Genomic DNA, 25528 nt, shown 5'->3' with positions numbered 1-25528 from the left:
AATAACTTTGATACAAGATAGTTGTGAAGATAATTCTAGCTAGTACACAAGTCATTCAGCAAAGGCAATAAAGACACGTAATTCATACGTCCAGAAACAAGTCATGCATTCTGGTTTTACTAGGACTACTTCCCATCCTTGGTCTTGTGGAACATAACCGTTATGGCCGTTGATAAGACAGCGTGTTGTAACGTCGTCAAAGGGACGAGGGTTACGTAATGTCCAACAGTCCCGTAACAATCTAAAAACCTTGTTTCTCACCCAACTACTGAGTCCGTTACTTGTGGAAATGTTTTGTTTAATAGTTGTAGCCCGATGTTCTTGTTCTCACTTTGGTGAGAAGCGAACATTACTAACCCGTAAGCATAACATGCTTCTTTATGTTGCATGTTAGCCGCTTTTTCTAAATCATGAAGTCCTATGTTCGGATACATTGAGTCAAAATAATTTCTTAACCCGTTGCGTAAAATATCACTTGGGTTCCCCGCAATATATGCGTCAAAGTAAACGCATCGTAACTTATGGGTTTCCCAATGTGATATCCCCCATCTTTCAAACGAAAGTCTCTTATAAACCAAGGCATTCTTGGAAAGTTCTTCGAATGTCTTACAAACTGATTTTGCCGTAAATAGTTGTGCCGAAGAATTCTAACCGACTCTAGACAAGATTTCATCAATCATGTCTCCGGGTAGGTCTCTTAAAATATTAGGTTGTCTACCCATTTTGTGTTTTTATACTGTAAAATAGACAAGAGTTAGATTCATAAAAAAAAATACTTATTAATACAAGCAATTTTTACATATATCATAAAGCATAAGCACACTATATTACATATATTACACCATACGAATACAACTATCTTATTCTGACTCACTCGTTTCTTCTTCTTCGGTTTTGGTTCGTTTTTCCAAGTTTCTAGGGATATATGATGTTCCCCTAATACTAGCTGTCGTTTTCCACAACGGTTTAGAAAAACCTGGTGGTTTAGAGGTTCCCGGGTCATTGTTACAACTTAAGGACTTCGGGGGTTGACGATACATATAAAGTTCATCGGGGTTGGAATTAGATTTCTCTATTTTTATGCCCTTTTCCTTATTATTTTCTTTTGCCTTTTTAAATTCAGTTGGGGTAATTTCTATAACATCATCGGAATTCTCGTCAGAATCCGATTCATCGGAGAATTGGTAATCCTCCCAATATTTTGCTTCCTTGGCGGAAACACCATTGACCATAATTAACCTTGGTCGGTTGGTTGAGGATTTTCTTTTACTTAACCGTTTTATTATTTCTCCCACCGGTTCTATTTCCTCCTCCGGTTCCTCCTCTTCCAGTTCTGATTCTTCTTCCGGTTCTGATTCTTCTTCCGGTTCTGATTCTTCTTCCGGTTCCTCTTCGGGAACTTGTGAATCAGTCCAATATATATTCGACTCTTCGTTATTATTAGGTGAGTCAATAGGATTTATGCTAGAGGTAGACATCTATCACACAATATCAAACATGTTAAGAGATTAATATATCACATAATATATACATGTTAATAATATATAGTTTCCAACAAAAATGTTAAGCAATCATTTTTAAAGAAAACACGGTCGAAGTCCAGACTCACTAATGCATCCTAATAAACTCGATAAGACACACTAATGCAAATTTTCTGGTTCTCTAAGACCAACGCTCGGATACCAACTGAAATGTCCCGTTCATATTGATTAAAAACGTTCCATATTAATTGATTTCGCTGAGAGGTTTTGACCTCTATATGAGACGTTTTTCAAAGACTGCATTCATTTTAAAACAAACCATAACCTTTATTTCATAAATAAAGGTTTAAAAAGCTTTACGTAGATTATCAAATAATGATAATCTAAAATATCATGTTTACACATGACCATTACATAATGGTTTACAATAAAAATATGTTACATCGAAATCAGTTTCTTGAATGCAGTTTTTACACAATATCATACAAACATGGACTCCAAATCTTGTCCTTATTTTAGTATGCAACAGCGGAAGCTCTTAGTATTCACCTGAGAATAAACATGCTTTAAACGTCAACAAAAATGTTGGTGAGTTATAGGTTTAACCTATATATATCAAATCGTAACAATAGACCACAAGATTTCATATTTCAATACACATCCCATACATAGAGATAAAAATCATTCATATGGTGAACACCTGGTAACCGACATTAATAAGATGCATATATAAGAATATCCCCATCATTCCGGGACACCCTTCGGATATGATATAAATTTCGAAGTACTAAAGCATCCGGTACATTGGATGGGGTTTGTTAGGCCCAATAGATCTATCTTTAGGATTCGCGTCAATTAGGGTGTATGTTCCCTAATTCTTAGATTACCAGACTTAATAAAAAGGGGCATATTTGATTTCGATAATTCAACCATAGAATGTAGTTTCACGTACTTGTGTCTATTTTGTAAATCATTTATAAAACCTGCATGTATTCTCATCCCAAAAATATTAGATTTTAAAAGTGGGACTATAACTCACTTTCACAGATTTTTACTTCGTCGGGAAGTAAGACTTGGCCACTGGTTGATTCACGAACCTATAACAATATATACATATATATCAAAGTATGTTCAAAATATATTTACAATACTTTTAATACATTTTGATGTTTTAAGTTTATTAAGTCAGTTGTCCTCGTTAGTAACCTACAACTAGTTGTCCACAGTTAGAGGAACAGAAATAAATCGATAAATATTATCTTGAATCAATCCACAACCCAGTGTGTACGTATCTCAGTATTGATCACAACTCAAACTATATATATATTTTGGAATCAACCTCAACCCTGTATAGCTAACTCCAACATTCACATATAGAGTGTCTATGGTTGTTCCGCAATATATATATAGATGGGTCGACATGATAGGTCGAAACATTGTATACGTGTCTATGGTATCTCAAGATTACATAATATACAATATAAGTTGATTAGGTTATGGTTGGAATAGATTTATTACTAACTTTCACGTAGGTAAAATGAGTAGTTTTTATCAATCTTGTTTTACTCGCCATTTCTTCGTTTCTAATCCATTTTGAGTGATTCCAGTGGCCATGGTTTCGTATTGAACTTAACTTTATGAATCTAAATAGAAAAAGTATAAGTTTATAGTCGTAAATACAAGTTACAAGTCGTTTTTGAAAGAGGTAGTCATTTCCGTCGAAAGAACGACATCTTGATGACCATTTTGAAAAACATACTTTCACTTTGAGTTTAACCATGATTTTTGGATATAGTTTCATGTTCATAATAAAAATCATTTTTCCATAAGTATAGCTTTTAAATCAAAGTTCTTCTTAGCTTTTAATTATCCCAACCAAAACAGCCCCCGGTTTTACTACGACAGCGTATATCCAGTTTTATGGTGTTTATCGTGTTTCCGGGTTTTAAATCATTAAGTTAACATATCATATAGATATAGAACATGTTTTTAGTTGATTTTAAAAGTCTAGTTAGAAGGATTAACTTTATTTGCGAACAAGTTTAGAATTAACTAAACTATGTTCTAGTGATTACAAGTTTATAACGTTGAATAGAACAGCTTTTTATGTATGAATTGAATGATGTTATGAACATCATTACTACCTCAAGTTCCTTGGATAAACCTACTGGAAATGAGAAAAATGGATCTAGATTCAAAGGATCCTTGGATGGCTTGAAAGTTCTTGAAGCAGAATCATGACACGAAAACAATTTCAAGTAAGATTTTCACTCGAAATAAGATTGTTATAGTTATAGAAATTGAATTAAAGTTTGAATATGATTATTACCTTGTATTAGAAAGATAACCTACTGTAAGTAACAAAGGTTTCTTGATCTTGGATGATTACTTGGAATGGATTTAGAAACTTGGAAGTAAACTTGCAATCTTGGAAGTATTCTTGATTTTATGAAACTAGAACTTTTGGAATTTATGAAGAACACTTAGAACTTAAAGACAGAACTTGAGAGAGATCAATTAGATGAAGAAAATTGAAGAATGAAAGTTTTTGTAGGTGTTTTTAGTCGTTGGTGTATGGATTAGATATAAAGGATATGTAATTTTGTTTTCATGTAAATAAGTCATGAATGATTACTCATATTTTTGTAATTTTATGAGATATTTCATGCTAGTTTCCAAATGATGGTTCCCACATGTGTTAGGTGACTCAAATGGGCTGCTAAGAGCTGATCATTGGAGTGTATATACCAATAGTACATACATCTAAAGGCTGTGTATTGTACGAGTACGAATACGGGTGCATACGAGTAGAATTGTTGATGAAACTGAACGAGGATGTAATTGTAAGCATTTTTGTTAAGTAGAAGTATTTTGATAAGTGTCTTGAAGTCTTTCAAAAGTGTATGAATACATATTAAAATACTACATGTATATACATTTTAATTGAGACGTTAAGTCATCGTTAGTCGTTACATGTAAGTGTTGTTTTGAAACCTTTAGGTTAACGATCTTGTTAAGTGTTGTTAACCCAATGTTTATAATATCAAATGAGATTTTAAATTATTATATTATCATGATATTATGATGTATAAATATCTCTTAATATGATATATATATATATATATATATATATACATTAAATGTCGTTACAACGATAATCGTTAAATATATGTCTCGTTTCAAAATCATTAAGTTAGTAGTCTTGTTTTTACATATGTAGTTCATTGTTAATATACTTAATGATATGTTTACTTATCATAATATCATGTTAACTATATATATATATCCATATATATGTCATCATATAGTTTTTACAAGTTTTAACGTTCGTGAATCACCGGTCAACTTGGGTGGTCAATTGTCTATATGAAACCTATTTCAATTAATCAAGTCTTAACAAGTTTGATTGCTTAACATGTTGGAAACACTTAATCATGTAAATAACAATTTCATTTAATATATATATAAACATGGAAAAGTTCGGGTCACTATAGCAATGACATTCGAAGTAAATGAGTTGTTTGATACTTTATATATATAACTCAACTCCATCTATCAATGTTTTTCAAATGAAAATGTTTAGTCTATGTCTATTGAGTATCCCCTAAGTCTTCTAGAGGAATATTATGCTATTCAGAATACAAAATCGTATGTTGTTATCCATGAATCTTTTTCTGAATCAAGTTCATCTCTCCCTATGACTCAAAACGATACCCTTGAAGGAGGTCATCAAGAGTCTAATAATTCCATTCATAAAGATCACGATTCCGCATCGACCTATGTTGATGATTCACTTGAATCCTAAATGTATGAAATACATCCGCATGAATTTCGATGGAAGAAAGATTATCTGATAAATCAAAACATTGGCGATCCTGATGTTGCTATTAGAACAAGAAGCGCTACAAGAAATGAGTGCTTATTGCTATTTTTCTTAGCATGATCAGACCAACAACAGTTTCAATTGCATTGCAAGATCCCAATTGGGTTAGTGCAATGCATGAAGAAATCAACCAGGTTAATCGTCTGAAGTTATGGACTTTAGTTCCACCACCGGAAGGACAAAAGCCTATCAGAGTGAAGTGGAATTTCAAGAAGAAGACGGAATCAGATGAAATCGTTGTGCGTAACAAAGCTCGCTTAGTGGCTAAGGGATGCCATCAGCAAGAAGGCATGGACTACCACGAAACTTTTGCTCCTATGGCTCGAATTGAAGAAATTTGACTATTTCTATCTTACGTCGCACACAAGAAATTCATGGTCTACCAAATGTATGTGAAAACAGCCTTCCTAAATAGTATACTACAAGACGAGGTTTATGTCGAGCAGCCTAAAGGTTTTGTAGATCCCACTCACCCGAAGCATGTTATTATCTTCAAAAGGCTTTGTATGGTCTTAAGCAAGCACCGAGAGCATTGTACGAAACTTTAACAAAGTACTTGCTGAAAAACGGATTCACTCGCGAAATAATTGACACGGCTCTATTTATCTGGAAACGGAAATCCCCTATCCTTTTGATACAGATTTTTGTTAATGACATAATCTTTGGTTCCACATCCCCTGCCGTATATAAGAAATTATCCGATCTCATGAAAGACAATTTTGAGATGAGCATGTTAGAAGAGCTTCATTTCTTCTTAGTGTAGCAAGTAATATAACTACAAATGGCATATTCATTAGTCAGACAAAATACATTAACGATATACTTAAACGTTTTAAAATTACTGAACTAAGAACAATGTCAACCCCGATGAGAACTCTTGCAGAAGCTGTCAAAGACGGGGAACCCTTCGATATTACCATGTATAGAGAAATGGTTGGATCTCTCATTATTTGTCTGCAAGCCGATCTGACATTACTTTACCTGTCGATGTATGCACGAATTCAATCGAGCCTGAAAGAGTTACATTCGAAAGCGGCCCATAGAATATTTCAATATCTAAAAGGAACACCAAACCTTGGGATTTGGTATCCACAAGGAGCCAATTTCACTCTGATTGCATACGCTGATGCAAATCATGGTGGTTGTCATGTTAACCGTAAGAGAACATCTGGAAGCTTTTATATGTTGGGAAATAGACTAGTTGGTTGATCATCCAAAAATCAAACCCGTGTTTCTTTGTCAACAACTGAGTCAGAGTATGTTACTGCTGCTTAGTGTTGCTCACAAGTTTTGTAGACTATCTAAAATGGATCGAAACCGTGTTGGGTTACAATGTCGTCTAACAGGAAAGCCTTCATTAATAAACCGATGAATCGAACATAAATCAGCGATTTCACGAAATCGAAGGTTAACGAATTCGAATTTAGGTTGTTCTTACAACCTTGACCACATTAATAATCAATGAGGGTTCATTTAATTCAACAAAGGCAACAGCAACCCCCATTTGTTTAAGCTCAGAAGAAACTTCTGCAACGTATAACAACTTGCCAAAAGTCTTCGTCACCTCCATGATGTTTTTCGATGAAAAACAATTGACCGGAAAACTGAAAATGGCTACCCAAGATAATCGAAAAAATCCCTCGGACCGAGTGGTCAGTGGTTCGATTAGAAGAATGTCCTACACTTTACGGTGTTGAGTTTAGCTAGGTTGTCTTCATCGAGATAGCGGCCACATAACCAAACGGATCCCATTTAACATTGTTATTCACAATTTCACCTCGACGAGTCAAACACGCCACTAGCTTTTCTTCCGAAAAGGGGCGTAATCGACAGTCAACACACTAAGAACAACCTTATATACCATGTCGTAATTGACATTCAGATTAGCCCTTACAATCTGATTTCGAACACGATGAAGAGTATCTAATTTAGAGTCAACTTTGACTGGGATTGATTCGCCTAACCTGTATAAATTGGTTATGGTATTCATCAGAAACTGGGCAGACCGTGAAAACCGGGTGGAAAGTTACATGATAGATCAGAAAATAAATTAGGGTTCGCGATGAAATGTCCCGTTCTTATTGATTAAAAACGTTCCATATTAATTGATTTCGTTGCGAGGTTTTGACCTCTATATGAGACGTTTTTCAAAGACTGCATTCATTTTTAAAACAAACCATAACCTTTATTTCATAGATAAAGGTTTTAAAAAGCTTTACGTAGATTATCAAATGATGATAATCTAAAATATCCTGTTTACACACGACCATTACATAATGGTTTACAATACAAATATGTTACAACAAAATAAGTTTCTTGAATGCAGTTTTTATACAATATCATACAAGCATGGACTCCAAATCTCGTCCTTATTTAAGTATGCGATAGCGGAAGCTCTTAATAATCACCTGAGAATAAACATGCTTAAAACGTCAACAAAAATGTTGGTGAGTTATAGGTTTAACCTATATATATCAACTCATAATAATAGACCACAAGATTTCATATTTCAATACACATCCCATACATAGAGATAAAAATCATTCATATGGTGAACACCTGGTAACCGACATTAACAAGATGCATATATAAGAATATCCCCGTCATTCCGGAACACCCTTCGGATATGATATAAATTTCGAAGTACTAAAGCATCCGGTACTTTGGATGGGGTTTGTTAGGCCCAATAGATCTATCTTTAGGATTCGAGTCAATTAGGGTGTCTGTTCCCTAATTCTTAGATTACCAGACTTAATAAAAAGGGGCATATTCGATTTCGATAATTCAACCATAGAATGTAGTTTCACGTACTTGTGTCTATTTTGTAAATCAATTATAAAACCTGCATGTATTCTCATCCCAAAAATATTAGATTTTAAAAGTGGGACTATAACTCACTTTCACAGATTTTTACTTCGTCGGGAAGTAAGACTTGGCCACTGGTTGATTCACGAACCTATAACAATATATACATATATATCAAAGTATGTTCAAAATATATTTACAACACTTTTAATATATTTTGATGTTTTAAGTTTATTAAGTCAGCTGTCCTCGTTAGTAACCTACAACTAGTTGTCCACAGTTAGATGTACAGAAATAAATCGATAAACATTATCTTGAATCAATCCACGACCCAGTGTATACGTATCTCAGTATTGATCACAACTCAAACTATATATATTTTGGAATCAACCTCAACCCTGTATAGCTAACTCCAACATTCACATATAGAGTGTCTATGGTTGTTCCGAAATATATATAGATGTGTCGACATGATAGGTCGAAACATTGTATACGTGTCTATGGTATCTCAAGAGTACATAATATACAATACAAGTTGATTAAGTTATGGTTGGAATAGATTTGTTACCAATTTTCACGTAGCTAAAATGAGAAAAATTATCCAATCTTGTTTTACCCATAACTTCTTCATTTTAAATCCGTTTTGAGTGAATCAAATTGATATGGTTTCATATTGAACTCAATTTTATGAATCTAAACAGAAAAAGTATAGGTTTATAGTCGGAAAAATAAGTTACAAGTCGTTTTTGTAAAGGTAGTCATTTCAGTCGAAAGAACGACGTCTAGATGACCATTTTAGAAAACATACTTCCACTTTGAGTTTAACCATAATTTTTGGATATAGTTTCATGTTCATAATAAAAATCATTTTCTCAGAATAACAACTTTTAAATCAAAGTTTATCATAGTTTTTAATTAACTAACCCAAAACAGCCCGCGGTGTTACTACGACGGCGTAAATCCGGTTTTACGGTGTTTTTCGTGTTTCCAGGTTTTAAATCATTAAGTTAGCATATCATATAGATATAGAACATGTGTTTAGTTGATTTTAAAAGTCAAGTTAGAAGGATTAACTTTTATTTGCGAACAAGTTTAGAATTAACTAAACTATGTTCTAGTGATTACAAGTTTAAACCTTCGAATAAGATAACTTTATATGTATGAATCGAATGATGTTATGAACATCATTACTACCTTAAGTTCCTTGGATAAACCTACTGAAAAATAGAAAAATGGATCTAGCTTCAATGGATCCTTGGATGGCTCGAAGTTCTTGAAGTAGAATCATGACACGAAAACAAGTTCAAGTAAGATCATCACTTGAAATAAGATTGTTATAGTTATAGAAATTGAATCAAAGTTTGAATATGATTATTACCTTGTATTATAATGATAACCTACTGTAAGAAACAAAGATTTCTTGAGGTTGGATGATCACCTTACAAGATTGGAAGTGAGCTAGCAAACTTGAAAGTATTCTTGATTTTATGAAACTAGAACTTTTGGAATTTATGAAGAACACTTAGAACTTGAAGATAGAACTTGAGAGAGATCAATTAGATGAAGAAAATTGAAGAATGAAAGTGTTTGTAGGTGTTTTTGGTCGTTGGTGTATGGATTAGATATAAAGGATATGTAATTTTGTTTTCATGTAAATAAGTCATGAATGATTACTCATATTTTTGTAATTTTATGAGATATTTCATGCTAGTTGCCAAATGATGGTTCCCACATGTGTTAGGTGACTCACATGGGCTGCTAAGAGCTGATCATTGGAGTGTATATACCAATAGTACATACATCTAAAAGCTGTGTATTGTACGAGTACGAATACGGGTGCATACGAGTAGAATTGTTGATGAAACTGAACGAGGATGTAATTGTAAGCATTTTTGTTAAGTAGAAGTATTTTGATAATTGTATTGAAGTCTTTCAAAAGTGTATAAATACATATTAAAACACTACATGTATATACATTTTAACTGAGTCGTTAAGTCATCGTTAGTCGTTACATGTAAGTGTTGTTTTGAAACCTTTAGGTTAACGATCTTGTTAAATGTTGTTAACCCAATGTTTATAATATCAAATGAGATTTTAAATTATTATATTATCATGATATTATCATGTATGAATATCTCTTAATATGATATATATACATTAAATGTCTTTACAACGATAATCGTTACATATATGTCTCGTTTAAAAATCATTAAGTTAGTAGTCTTGTTTTTACATATGTAGTTCATTGTTAATATACTTTATGATATGTTTTCTTATCATAGTATCATGTTAACTATATATATATCCATATATATGTCATCATATAGTTTTTACAAGTTTTAACGTTCGTGAATCACCGATCAACTTGGGTGGTCAATTGTCTATATGAAACATATTTCAATTAATCAAGTCTTAACAAGTTTGATTGCTTAACATGTTGGAAACATTTAATCATGTAAATATAAATCTCAATTAATATATATAAATATGGAAAAGTTCGGGTCACTACAGTACCTACCCGTTAAATAAATTTCGTCCCGAAATTTTAAGCTGTTGAAGGTGTTGACGAATCTTCTGGAAATAGATGCGGGTATTTCTTCTTCATCTGATCTTCACGCTCCCAGGTGAACTCGGGTCCTCTATGAGCATTCCATCGAACCTTAACAATTGGTATCTTGTTTTGCTTAAGTCTTTTAACCTCACGATCCATTATTTCGACGGGTTCTTCGATGAATTGAAGTTTTTCGTTGATTTGGATTTCATCTAACGGAATAGTGAGATCTTCTTTAGCAAAACATTTCTTCAAATTCGAGACGTGGAAAGTGTTATGTACAGCCGCGAGTTGTTGAGGTAACTCAAGTCGGTAAGCTACTGGTCCGACACGATCAATAATCTTGAATGGTCCAATATACCTTGGATTTAATTTCCCTCGTTTACCAAATCGAACAACGCCTTTCCAAGGTGCAACTTTAAGCATGACCATCTCTCCAATTTCAAATTCTATATCTTTTCTTTTAATGTCAGCGTAGCTCTTTTGTCTACTTTGGGCGGTTTTCAACCGTTGTTGAATTTGGATGATCTTCTCGGTAGTTTCTTGTATAATCTCCGGACCCGTAATCTGTCTATCCCCCACTTCACTCCAACAAATCGGAGACCTGCACTTTCTACCATAAAGTGCTTCAAACGGCGCCATCTCAATGCTTGAATGGTAGCTGTTGTTGTAGGAAAATTCTGCTAATGGTAGATGTCGATCCCAACTGTTTCCGAAATCAATAACACATGCTCGTAACATGTCTTCAAGCGTTTGTATCGTCCTTTCGCTCTGCCCATCAGTTTGTGGATGATAGGCAGTACTCATGTCTAGACGAGTTCCTAATGCTTGCTGTAATGTTTGCCAGAATCTTGAAATAAATCTTCCATCCCTATCAGAGATAATAGAGATTGGTATTCCATGTCTGGAGACGACTTCCTTCAAATACAGTCGTGCTAACTTCTCCATCTTGTCATCTTCTCTTATTGGCAGGAAGTGTGCTGATTTGGTGAGACGATCAACTATTACCCAAATAGTATCAAAACCACTTGCAGTCCTTGGCAATTTAGTGATGAAATCCATGGTAATGTTTTCCCATTTCCATTCTGGGATTTTGGGTTGTTGAAGTTGACCTGATGGTTTCTGATGCTCAGCTTTGACCTTAGAACACGTCAAACATTCTCCTACGTATTTAGCAACATCGGCTTTCATACCCGGCCACCAAAAATGTTTCTTGAGATCCTTGTACATCTTCCCCGTTCCAGGATGTATTGAGTATCTGGTTTTATGAGCTTCTCTAAGTACCATTTCTCTCATATCTCCAAATTTTGGTACCCAAATCCTTTCAGCCCTATACCGGGTTCCGTCTTCCTGAATATTAAGATGCTTCTTCGATCCTTTGGGTATTTCATCCTTTAAATTTCCCTCTTTTAAAACTCCTTGTTGAGCCTCCTTTATTTGAGTAGTAATGTTATTATGAATCATTATATTCATAGATTTTACTCGAATGGGTTCTCTGTCCTTCCTGCTCAAGGCATCGGCTACCACATTTGCCTTCCCCGGGTGGTAACGAATCTCAAAGTCGTAATCATTCAATAATTCAATCCACCTACGCTGCCTCATATTCAGTTGTTTCTGATTAAATATGTGTTGAAGACTTTTGTGGTCGGTATATATAATACTTTTGACCCCATATAAGTAGTGCCTCCAAGTCTTTAATGCAAAAACAACCGCGCCTAATTCCAAATCATGCGTCGTATAATTTTGTTCGTGAATCTTCAATTGTCTAGACGCATAAGCAATCACCTTCGTTCGTTGCATTAATACACAACCGAGACCCTGCTTTAATGCATCACAATAAATCACAAAATCATCATTCCCTTCAGGCAATGACAATATAGGTGCCGTAGTTAGCTTTTTCTTCAATAACTGAAACGCTTTCTCTTGTTCATCATTCCATTCAAATTTCTTCCCTTTATGCGTTAATGCAGTCAAGGGTTTTGCTATTCTGGAAAAGTCTTGGATGAACCTTCTGTAGTAACCAGCTAGTCCTAAAAACTAGCGTATGTGTTTCGGAGTTTTCGGGGTTTCCCACTTTTCAACAGTTTCTATCTTTGCCGGATCCACCTTAATACCTTCTTTGTTCACTATGTGACCGAGGAATTGAACTTCTTCCAACCAAAATGCACACTTTGAAAACTTAGCGTACAATTCTTCCTTCCTCAATACTTCTAACACCTTTCTCAAATGTTCATCGTGTTCTTGGTCATTCTTTGAGTAAATAAGTATGTCATCAATGAAAACAATGACAAACTTGTCAAGGTATGGTCCACACACTCGGTTCATAAGGTCCATGAACACAGCTGGTGTATTAGTTAAACCAAACGGCATGACCATAAACTCGTAATGACCGTAACGTGTTCTGAAAGCAGTCTTTGGAATATCATCTTCTTTCACCCGCATTTGATGATACCCGGAACGTAAGTCAATCTTTGAATAAACAGACGAGCCTTGTAGTTGATCAAATAAGTTGTCGATTCTCGGTAGTGGGTAGCGGTTCTTGATGGTAAGTTTGTTCAACTCTCGGTAGTCGATACACAACCTGAATGTACCATCTTTCTTCTTGACAAACAAAACAGGAGCTCCCCACGGTGATGTGCTTGATCGAATGAAACCACGCTCTAAAAGTTCTTGTAATTGGCTTTTTAGTTCTTTTATCTCGCTGGGTGCGAGTCTGTAAGGAGCACGAGCTATTGGTGCAGCTCCTGGTACAAGATCTATTTGAAATTCAACGGATCGATGTGGGGGTAATCCCGGTAATTCTTTCGGAAATACATCAGGAAATTCTTTTGCGACGGGAACATCATTGATGCTCTTTTCTTCAGTTTGTACTTTCTCGACGTGTGATAGAACAGCATAGCAACCTTTTCTTATTAGTTTTTGTGCCTTCAAATTACTAATAAGATGTAGCTTCGTGTTGCCCTTTTCTCCGTACACCATTAAGGGTTTTCCTTTTTCTCGTATAATGCGAATTGCATTTTTGTAACAAACTATCTCTGCTTTCACTTCTTTCAACCAGTCCATACCGATTATCACATCAAAACTCCCTAACTCTACTGGTATCAAATCAATCTTAAATGTTTCGCTAACCAGTTTAATTTCTCGATTCCGACATATATTATCTGCTGAAATTAATTTACCATTTGCTAATTCGAGTAAAAATTTACTATCCAAAGGCGTCAATGGACAACTTAATTTAGCACAAAAATCTCTACTCATATAGCTTCTATCCGCACCCGAATCAAATAAAACGTAAGCAGATTTATTGTCAATAAGAAACGTACCCGTAACAAGCTCCGGGTCTTCCTGTGCCTCTGCCGCATTAATATTGAAAACTCTTCCACGGCCTTGTCCATTCGTGTTCTCCTGGTTCGGGCAATTTCTAATAATGTGTCCCGGTTTTCCACATTTATAACAAACTACATTGGCATAACTTGCTCCGACACTACTTGCTCCGCCATTACTCGTTCCGACACCATTTGTTCCTTTAGTTCTATTAACCCCTAGTCCGTAGACCTCACACTTCGCCGCGCTATGACCATTTCTTTTACACTTGTTGCAAAATTTGGTGCAGAACCCCGAGTGATTCTTTTCACACCTTTGGCATAGCTGCTTCTGATTGTTGTTGTTGTTGCGGTTATTATTGTTGTTGGGATGATTGTTGTAGTTGCTGTTGTTGTTGTTGTTGTTGTTGTTGTTGTTGGGCCGTTTGTTGTAGTTGCGATTGATGTTGCGATTGTTGGGATAATTGTTGCGATTATTGTTGTAATTGCTGTTGTTGTTGTATTGGTGATTCTTATCACCGTTTTCCTCCCACTTTCTTTTGACTTGCTTCACATTGGCCTCTTCAGCAGTCTGTTCTTTAATTCTTTCTTCAATCTGGTTCACGAGTTTGTGATCCATTCTACATGCCTGTTGTATGGAGGCGGGCTCGTGTGAACTTATATCTTCTTGGATTCTTTCCGGTAATCCTTTCACAAACGCGTCGATCTTCTCTTCCTCATCTTCGAATGCTCCCGGATACAATAGGCACAATTCTGTGAATCGTCTTTCGTACGTGGTAATATCAAATCCTTGGGTTCGTAACCCTCTAAGTTCTGTCTTGAGCTTATTGACCTCGGTTCTGGGACGGTACTTCTCGTTCATCAAGTGCTTGAATGCTGACCACGGTAGTGCGTACGCATCGTCTTGTCCCACTTGCTCTAGATAGGTATTCCACCATGTTAACGCAGAACCTGTGAAGGTATGCGTAGCGTACTTCACTTTGTCCTCTTCAGTACACTTACTTATGGCAAACACCGATTCGACCTTCTCGGTCCACCGTTTCAATCCGATCGGTCCTTCGGTTCCATCAAATTCCAAAGGTTTGCAGGCAGTAAATTCTTTGTAGGTGCATCCTACACGATTTCCTGTACTGCTAGATCCAAGGTTATTGTTGGTATGTAGCGCAGCCTGTACTGCGGCTATGTTTGAAGCTAGAAAAGTACGGAATTCCTCTTCATTCATATTCACGGTGTGTCGAGTAGTCGGTGCCATTTCCTTCAAAATAGTCAAATGGAACAAGTTAATCATACAGAATATTAAGAGTAGTTAATAGTATTTCGTAGCATAATATGAACTCATTTATAAAAGCTTTTTCTTCATATTAGCGTTTTATAAGTTTAAATTCGGGTAGTACCTACCCGTTAAGTTCATACTTAGTAGCTAATATACAATTCAACTACTACAATTCTATATGAAAAACTGATTATAATAATATTTCGCGTTCAAACTTTTATACAATATTTTACAAACTTACAATACCGCTTATTTTACATAAAGCATGAAATATAGCACACAATAACTTTGATACAAGATAGTTGTGAAGATAATTCTAGCTAGTACACAAGTCGTTCAGCAAAGGCAATAAAGACACGTAATTCATACGTCCAGAAACAAGTCATGCATTCTGGTTTTACTAGGACTACTTCCCATCCTTGGTCTTGTGCAACATAACCGTTATGGCCGTTGATAAGACAGCGTGTTGTAACGTCGTCAAAGGGACGAGGGTTACGTAATGACCAACAGTCTCGTAATAACCTAAAAACCTCATTTCTTACCCCAATTACCGACTCCGTCACTTGTGGGAACGTTTTGTTTAATAGTTGTAGCCCGATGTTCTTGTTCTCACTTTGGTGAGAAGCGAACATTACTAACCCGTAAGCATAACATGATTCTTTATGTTGCATGTTAGCCGCTCTTTCTAAATCACGAAGTCCTATATTCGGATATACTGAGTCAAAATAATTTCTTAACCCGTTGCGTAAAATAGCATTTGGGTTCCCCGCAATATATGCGTCAAAGTAAACACATCGTAACTTATGGATTTCCCAATGTGATATCCCCCATCTTTCGAACGAAAGCCTTTTATAAACCAAGACATTCTTGGAACGTTCTTCGAATGTCTTACAAACTTATCTCGCCTTAAATAGTTGTGCCGAGGAATTCTGACCGACTCTAGACAAGATTTCATCAATCATGTCTCCGGGTAGGTCTCTTAAAATATTGGGTTGTCTATCAATTTTGTGTTTTTATACTGTAAAATAGACAAGAGTTAGATTCATAAAAAAAAAAAAATACTTATTAATACAAGCAATTTTTACATATATCATAAAGCATAAGCACACTATATTACATATATTACACCACATGAATACAACTATCTTATTCCGACTCGCTTGTTTCTTCTTCTTCGGTTTTGGTTCGTTTTGCCAAGTTTCTAGGGATATATGATTTTCCCCTACTACGAGCCGTCGTTATCCACATTGGTTTAGAAAAACCTGGTGGTTTAGAGGTTCCCGGGTCATTGTTACAACTTAAGGACTTCGGGGGTTGACGATACATATAAAGTTCATCGGGGTTAGAATTAGATTTCTCTATTTTTATGCCCTTTCCCTTATTATTTTCTTTTGCCTTTTTATATTCAGTTGGGGTAATTTCTATAACATCATCGGAATTCTCGTCGGAATCCGATTCATCGGAGAATTGGTAATCCTCCCAATATTTTGCTTCCTTGGCGGAAACACCATTGACCATAATTAACCTTGGTCGGTTGGTTGAGGATTTTCTTTTACTTAACCGTTTTATTATTTCCCCCACCGGTTCTATTTCTTCATCTGGTTCCGATTCTTCTTCCGGTTCCGATTCTTCTTCCGGTTCCGACTCTTCTTCCGGTTCCTCTTCGGGAACTTGTGAATCAGTCCACGATTCATTCCAATTTACATTTGACTCTTCATTATTATTAGGTGAGTCAATGGGACTTGTTCTAGAGGTAGACATCTATCACATAATATCAAACACGTTAAGAGATTAATATATCACATAATATTCATATGTTAAAAATATATAGTTTCCAATAAAATTTGTTAAGCAATCATTTTTCAAGTAAACACGGTCGAAGTCCAGACTCACTAATGCATCCTAACAAACTCGATAAGACACACTAATGCAAATTTTCTGGTTCTCTAAGACCAACGCTCTGATACCAACTGAAATGTCCCGTTCTTATTGATTAAAAACGTTCCATATTAATTGATTTCGTTGCGAGGTTTTGACCTCTATATGAGACGTTTTTCAAAGACTGCATTCATTTTTAAAACAAACCATAACCTTTATTTCATAGATAAAGGTTTTAAAAAGCTTTACGTAGATTATCAAATGATGATAATCTAAAATATCCTGTTTACACACGACCATTACATAATGGTTTACAATACAAATATGTTACAACAAAATAAGTTTCTTGAATTCAGTTTTTACACAATATCATACAAGCATGGACTCCAAATCTCGTCCTTATTTAAGTATGCGATAGCGGAAGCTCTTAATAATCACCTGAGAATAAACATGCTTAAAACGTCAACAAAAATGTTGGTGAGTTATAGGTTTAACCTATATATATCAAATCATAATAATAGACCACAAGATTTCATATTTCAATACACATCCCATACATAGAGATAAAAATCATTCATATGGTGAACACCTGGTAACCGACATTAACAAGATGCATATATAAGAATATCCCCGTCATTCCGGAACACCCTTCGGATATGATATAAATTTCGAAGTACTAAAGCATCCGATACTTTGGATGGGGTTTGTTAGGCCCAATAGATCTATCTTTAGGATTCGCGTCAATTAGGGTGTCTGTTCCCTAATTCTTAGATTACCAGACTTAATAAAAAGGGGCATATTCGATTTCGATAATTCAACCATAGAATGTAGTTTCATGTACTTGTGTCTATTTTGTAAATCATTTATAAAACCTGCATGTATTCTCATCCCAAAAATATTAGATTTTAAAAGTGGGACTATAACTCACTTTCACAGATTTTTACTTCGTCAGGAAGTAAGACTTGGCCACTGGTTGATTCACGAACCTATAACAATATATACATATATATCAAAGTATGTTCAAAATATATTTACAACACTTGTTGTCCACAGTTAGATGTACAGAAATAAATCGATAAATATTATCTTGAATCAATCCACGACCCAGTGTATACGTATCTCAGTATTGATCACAACTCAAACTATATATATTTTGGAATCAACCTCAACCCTGTATAGCTAACTCCAACATTCACATATAGAGTGTCTATGGTTGTTCCGAAATATATATAGATGTGTCGACATGATAGGTCGAAACATTGTATACGTGTCTATGGTATCTCAAGAGTACATAATATACAATACAAGTTGATTAAGTTATGGTTGGAATAGATTTGTTACCAATTTTCACGTAGCTAAAATGAGAAAAATTATCCAATCTTGTTTTACCCATAACTTCTTCATTTTAAATCCGTTTTGAGTGAATCAAATTGCTATGGTTTCATATTGAACTCTATTTTATGAATCTAAACAGAAAAAGTATAGGTTTATAGTCGGAAAAATAAGTTACAAGTCGTTTTTGTAAAGGTAGTCATTTCAGTCGAATGAACGACGTCTAGATGACCATTTTAGAAAATATACTTCCACTTTGAGTTTAACCATAATTTTTGGATATAGTTTCATGTTCATAATAAAAATCATTTTCTCAGAATAACAACTTTTAAATCAAAGTTTATCATAGTTTTTAATTAACTAACCCAAAACAGCCCGCGGTGTTACTACGACGGCGTAAATCCGGTTTTACGGTGTTTTTCGTGTTTCCAGGTTTTAAATCATTAAGTTAGCATATCATATAGATATAGAACATGTGTTTAGTTGATTTTAAAAGTCAAGTTAGAAGGATTAACTTTTATTTGCGAACAAGTTTAGAATTAACTAAACTATGTTCTAGTGATTACAAGTTTCAACCTTCGAATAAGATAACTTTATATGTATGAATCGAATAATGTTATGAACATCATTACTACCTTAAGTTCCTTGGATAAACCTACTGAAAAAGAGAAAAATGGATCTAGCTTCAATGGATCCTTGGATGGCTCGAAGTTCTTGAAGTAGAATCATGACACGAAAACAAGTTCAAGTAAGATCATCACTTGAAATAAGATTGTTATAGTTATAGAAATTGAATCAAAGTTTGAATATGATTATTACCTTGTATTATAATGATAACCTACTGTAAGAAACAAAGATTTCTTGAGGTTGGATGATCACCTTACAAGATTGGAAGTGAGCTAGCAAACTTGAAAGTATTCTGGATTTTATGAAACTAGAACTTTTGGAATTTATGAAGAACACTTAGAACTTGAAGATAGAACTTGAGAGAGATCAATTAGATGAAGAAAATTGAAGAATGAAAGTGTTTGTAGGTGTTTTTGGTCGTTGGTGTATGGATTAGATATAAAGGATATGTAATTTTGTTTTCATGTAAATAAGTCATGAATGATTACTCATATTTTTGTAATTTTATGAGATATTTCATGCTAGTTGCCAAATGATGGTTCCCACATGTGTTAGGTGACTCACATGGGCTGCTAAGAGCTGATCATTGGAGTGTATATACCAATAGTACATACATCTAAAAGCTGTGTATTGTACGAGTACGAATACGGGTGCATACGAGTAGAATTGTTGATGAAACTGAACGAGGATGTAATTGTAAGCATTTTTGTTAAGTAGAAGTATTTTGATAATTGTATTGAAGTCTTTCAAAAGTGTATAAATACATATTAAAACACTACATGTATATACATTTTAACTGAGTCGTTAAGTCATCGTTAGTCGTTACATGTAAGTGTTGTTTTGAAACCTTTAGGTTAACGATCTTGTTAAATGTTGTTAACCCAATGTTTATAATATCAAATGAGATTTTAAATTATTATATTATCATGATATTATCATGTATGAATATCTCTTAATATGATATATATACATTAAATGTCTTTACAACGATAATCGTTACATATATGTCTCGTTTAAAAATCATTAAGTTAGTAGTCTTGTTTTTACATATGTAGTTCATTGTTAATATACTTTATGATATGTTTTCTTATCATAGTATCATGTTAACTATATATATATCCATATATATGTCATCATATAGTTTTTACAAGTTTTAACGTTCGTGAATCACCGATCAACTTGGGTGGTCAATTGTCTATATGAAACATATTTCAATTAATCAAGTCTTAACAAGTTTGATTGCTTAACATGTTGGAAACATTTAATCATGTAAATATCAATCTCAATTAATATATATAAATATGGAAAAGTTCGGGTCACTACACGCGAAATCAGCTAAGGTAACAGAGTTAGAGGTGGTACTGTGAGAGGGAGAGGTTAGGTTCTTCGTTCAATCGGCTGCAAGGGGTGGCTGATTGGTGGAGAAAAAATTGAAACATGAAGGTTTTGGGTCGGGCTACCGTTGGGGTTCAAAAAGGTGGGGAGCATGAGGATCATTTTTTCGAAATCACTAGAGTTTACAATGTTGCTTACTCCTTCGCTTATAAAAAATTATATATTATCATATATAATTATATAGGAGTTTTTTAAGATAAGGGGATAAGTAATTTGTTATTTTTCATAACATTAAACTTAAAGGTTAAAATTTAGATTTTTCAATTTATGTGGTTGGTATTCGTTGTGTAGATTGACAAAAAAAAAACAAAATATGTTTTTACAGCACATTAACATAAGTCAGATGTATGTTAATTAATTATCATACATCTGATCGAATGTATGATAATTTGTTGACATACATCTGATGTATGTTAACGTGCTGTAATTTTTTTTTATATATTTTGAGAATATACACAATACATACTAACTTCAGAATTTTTTTTTAAAATCTTAACTCTAATTTTAATCTTATAAAAATAATAATTTACTTATCTCCTTATTCCCAAAAGGAGTACTTGGCTCTGAATCTTCTTCCTAATTATATAATAATTTTACAATATTTATTTACTTAAAAATGAATAACTACTAAATGTCAATAAAACTCTCTAGTTCTCTATTTATTATCACCAATTATATATTCTTAAAGTCAGACTTACTTTGATTAAATATAATGACAAAATAAACATTCATCAAATCTTTTTCTAAATTTAATAAAATTCTTTTAAGAAAAAATAAAAAATTTAGATACAGCCTAGAGGGAGTGCAATTTTTACCACTTACAACAGGATGCAAGAATGCAAGTAAAACATATCATGATCCAATCATAATTAAGAAATTAAATGAGACCCCACAAACATTTTTATGTGGTATAAATAAGACACAATGAAACACATCTACAACCCCCTCTTGGGCACATCCTCCTATACACTTAAAATTTTCTTTTGATATCATATCATGTTAGACATGGGATCACACCCAGATTCAGATTGCTTCAGCACCTTCTTTGATACCTTATCCAGCAACAAGAACAACAAAATACAAAGAAGGTTCACAAATCAACAAATCAAATCACTCGAGACAATTTTCCAATCCGAATCCAAACTCGAACCACGTAAGAAGTTGCAATTAGCTAAAGATCTTGGGTTGCAACCAAGACAAGTTGCAATATGGTTTCAAAATAAACGTGCTCGTTGGAAATCAAAGCAATTAGAACGCGATTACAACGTGTTAAGAGCTAGTTATGATTCGCTCTCATCTAGATTTGATGTTCTTAATAGAGAAAACCAATCATTAACCCTCCAGGTATATACCATCAATAATCATCTTTATTCTTCGTATTACATTACTTTTGGTATCACATTTAACTCTTTTAATATGTAAATGATTGTGACAACAGTTGAAGAAGTTGCGTGAAGCGACTGATAACAAAGCAAAAAGCTCTAGCACAGAGGAGAATTCGAATAATTCAAGGGACGAGAAGGCGAGTTTATCAATGGAGAAAGGATTGTGCATTGTATCGGATGCTGATAGCGACATGAAACTAGAATATGTAGCACACAATGATATGGTTGTTGCTGAAAATAGGAATGAAGAAAATTGGGATGATTTGGAGTCTCATCAATTGCTAAATGAGTCTATCATTGGTAATACTAGTAATCAGTGGTTGGACTTTTGGTCTTAAATTGGAAATTGAGGAGTACTTGCTTCTGTATATGATGGTTTATATATGTACAATAAGTAAGGATGCATGTTACAGAGATTATTGTTAGTTTACGCTTTTAACTTTCAATTCTCTACTGATTAATATAATTTTTGGGAATTAGATTATAGTCAAAATACTCATGAGCATTTCGGCTATCACATATACAGTCCTGCTATCTAGTAAAATAAGATACGCAACCTAATCAGATTATTTCCGACCCTTTTTCCCTTAATGAGAATTGAATATGTGACCTTCAGAAACAGGGCTCAACCACTATGCTTATGGTTCTAATTTTTCTTCTAAGTAATATTTTGCTATTTATAATGAATACAAATCAAGTAGAAAATTAGAAACCGTTGATGTGATTTTATTTTATTTAAGATATATAAAGGATGCTGGATCAAATGGTATTCAAAATATCTATTAAAGAACTTGTTGAGTTGTAATTATTTGATTCTAGAAGAAGAATCTTATCTTGAATTAATTATTATGGAGTTTGATTAATCTTTAAAAGAAAAGGGAAAGAGATAACTTAAAATATTAAAGTTTCTTTTTAATTTAGGAGACAATATACAAGATGATTTTGAAAAAGGAGATTAATAACTTTAAGAAAACACAAACAGGTTCCGTGTATGCAAGAGATATCACAACCCACAACACCAAAACCTCAATTCACATACTACAAATCTTGGTGTTACTTCCATATATTATATTTTCAAGCCACGCTACTAGAAAACTTAAGGATGAATTTTTTCTTCCTTTTCGGTCGACATGTCGTCCTCAATATCCTTTCCGGACATATCTTGTGGAAAGTGTCGCCTCCAATAGTTCGTCCAAAAAAGTCTTTCTGGACGAAATATATATTTTTCCCGGAAAACGATGGATCTCACTTTGACTTTTTCAACTGGAATAGAGGACATCCTTTCCGGACGACATTTAGACACGACATGTCGTCCAAAAAAAATATATTAAAATAATATTTTTTTATTATTTATTCAAAAATGTCCGTGAAAATTAATTAGAGACGGCCTTTTTAGGACGACATGTCGTCCCGGAAAGTAAAATAATAAAATAATGTGTATTTAATATTCATTAACCAATATTAAAAAAGGATTTAGTACTTTTTTACGAACGATCCTTTCGGAACGACATGTCTAGAGTCGATGAGATTCTAACCTTGTAAAGTTTCTCCTTGTTTGATATTCTGATCCGTTATTAATGTTATTACGTTCATTCCCGAAAACAAAATAGAGCCTAATTAGGTATAAATGTTCATGTCTAGAGTTAATGTCATTAACGTTGGCCCGACAAGTCTAATCACGCTCCTCTAATGTTTATATGTCTAGCGTTAAAGACCAAGGTTGAGAGAGAAGCGTTGGTGTTAACCTGGTTATATAACCTTTTTTCTTTGTAGGTCTATTTTTACACAAAATTTAACAATGAACCACTCATCAAAAAATCATGCCCAATGTTAAACTTGGTGTTGAAAGTTGACACCAAGCTATAACATCGACCCACTCTTAATTTGTGCTCTAAAGTCGTCCTTGCTAATCATTCCCTTTGCAAATATAAGGGAACATGAGAAAGTTACTTTACTCGAATGTCAAGAAAATATAGATATTTACGGAAGGTTATCTCAGAACTACAAAATAGATTTTAAAAATTCAAGAAAAACATGATACAGACAGCAGGTGACTCGGCTCATACAAATGATAATTTAGGACTTACATGTCTTACACGAAGACAACATCTATTGATAAGCAAAACAACACTTCACGCAATTAGCTACTCCGTAATTGGTTTCTTTCACACAAAGTCAAGTTGTCAACTATTCTTGTTCAATACTACAGTAAGACCATTCTGAATGTTAGAACAAATTGTTGGAGTGTTGTGGAGGAAATTTTGCTGATGTGGGTTTGTTATTGAATTGAGTGAACGTTGTGGTAAATATATTGTTGTGCTGTTGTGTTATTGTGGGATGATAATGTGACATTTATTTTTTAATTTTGGTATATTAAAATATTTATTAAATATTATTTAAGTTTATATAATTAAAATATTTAAAAAACGAAATTATTAAATCCTAAAAAGAGAAATTACCTTCCTTAAACAAGAAAAAAATACATAATCTAAATCCTAAAAATAGAAAATACACTCCTTAAAAATAAAATAAAAATACATAAGAAAAAAATACATAATTTAAAACGTCCTAAAAATAAAAAAAAATACATAATTAGAAGTTCTAGAATTTAATAATACGAGTACATAAAACACTGTTTAATTTTTTCCATCGAACGAGTCCTGACACACGTAAACTGACTCAAGGCTATTTGAATCGGAGGGCGCCCGATTAATAGTTGATTGGCCCATGTTTACAAGATACAACTAAATTCGACAAGGTCGTGTCTTTGCTCACTCTTTTTGCTTATCCCATTGTTCATTCGTAAACAGAAACATCAACGATTGGTGCTCTTCGCCGAAATACACAATATTTGTAAACACGTATGGTGTTTCTTTTTCGAGGAATTTTTTCAACTTTGACCAATCAAAGTCGGAAACGTCAACATCTTCAAAAGATTTTTTTTTTCGCCGTCAATGTATGATTTCCAGTCATACTCAACTCGACCCCCGTAATGCACATAAATGAAAACTTTGTTTGAATTCATGGTGTGAAAGTGTTTGAGAGAAATGTTTATAAAATGATTTGAAATGTGTGGATGATGTTTGACAGAAATGTTTAGAAAATATGAAATGTGTAAGAAAAAAATGGAATTGAGTGTATATTTATATTGGAAATTATTTTATTTTTTTTTATTTGCAAACATTCAAACGATCCAGACTTTCAAACATTCAAACGCGCCAACCAATGAAATCATGCCATCTGGACTCGCCGACCGTTGTCTTCTTCGTGGTTTCTTCCCACAACGGCACAACGAAGCCGTCGACAACGGTTGCACAGTGGCCGTTGTCGACGTTGTGGAACAACAAAATGGATACGTTGTGGTGTGTAGTGAGTAGTCTAATAGTCAATAAGTTTTGCCAATCATCTTATAAGAACTTTTAAAAATAAAAAAGTAGTATTTTTTGAGATATATAAGAAAGAAAAAAAAAAAAACAGTATTTTTTGAGATATATAAGAAAGAAAGCAGTTGCTCTGCTTGGTGAACTTATAACTAATTTGAAATTCAAATGCAGTCTACTTATATAATGTATCACATAAACAAGATAATTGCAAG

The 25528-nt window shown here is 33.9% G+C and overlaps 1 protein-coding gene across 1 annotated transcript; it reads left to right on the top strand.

The window, feature by feature from the left end:
* Window positions 1-21501: 21501 nt before the first annotated feature.
* LOC139852371 (homeobox-leucine zipper protein ATHB-7-like) lies at window positions 21502-22363 on the top strand. The gene is made up of 2 exons (XM_071841656.1): window positions 21502-21892; window positions 21987-22363. Exons 1-2 carry the CDS (start codon window positions 21545-21547, stop codon window positions 22269-22271), a joined length of 633 nt encoding a protein of 210 aa, XP_071697757.1. The 5' UTR covers window positions 21502-21544; the 3' UTR covers window positions 22272-22363.
* The last annotated feature ends 3165 nt before the right edge of the window (window positions 22364-25528 follow it).

This window comes from Rutidosis leptorrhynchoides, chromosome 6, assembly GCF_046630445.1.
Source record: "Rutidosis leptorrhynchoides isolate AG116_Rl617_1_P2 chromosome 6, CSIRO_AGI_Rlap_v1, whole genome shotgun sequence".
Classification (NCBI taxonomy): domain Eukaryota; kingdom Viridiplantae; phylum Streptophyta; class Magnoliopsida; order Asterales; family Asteraceae; genus Rutidosis; species Rutidosis leptorrhynchoides.
The sequence above is the reverse complement of the archived record's forward strand: the minus strand, read 5'-3'. Positions and strand labels throughout refer to the sequence as shown.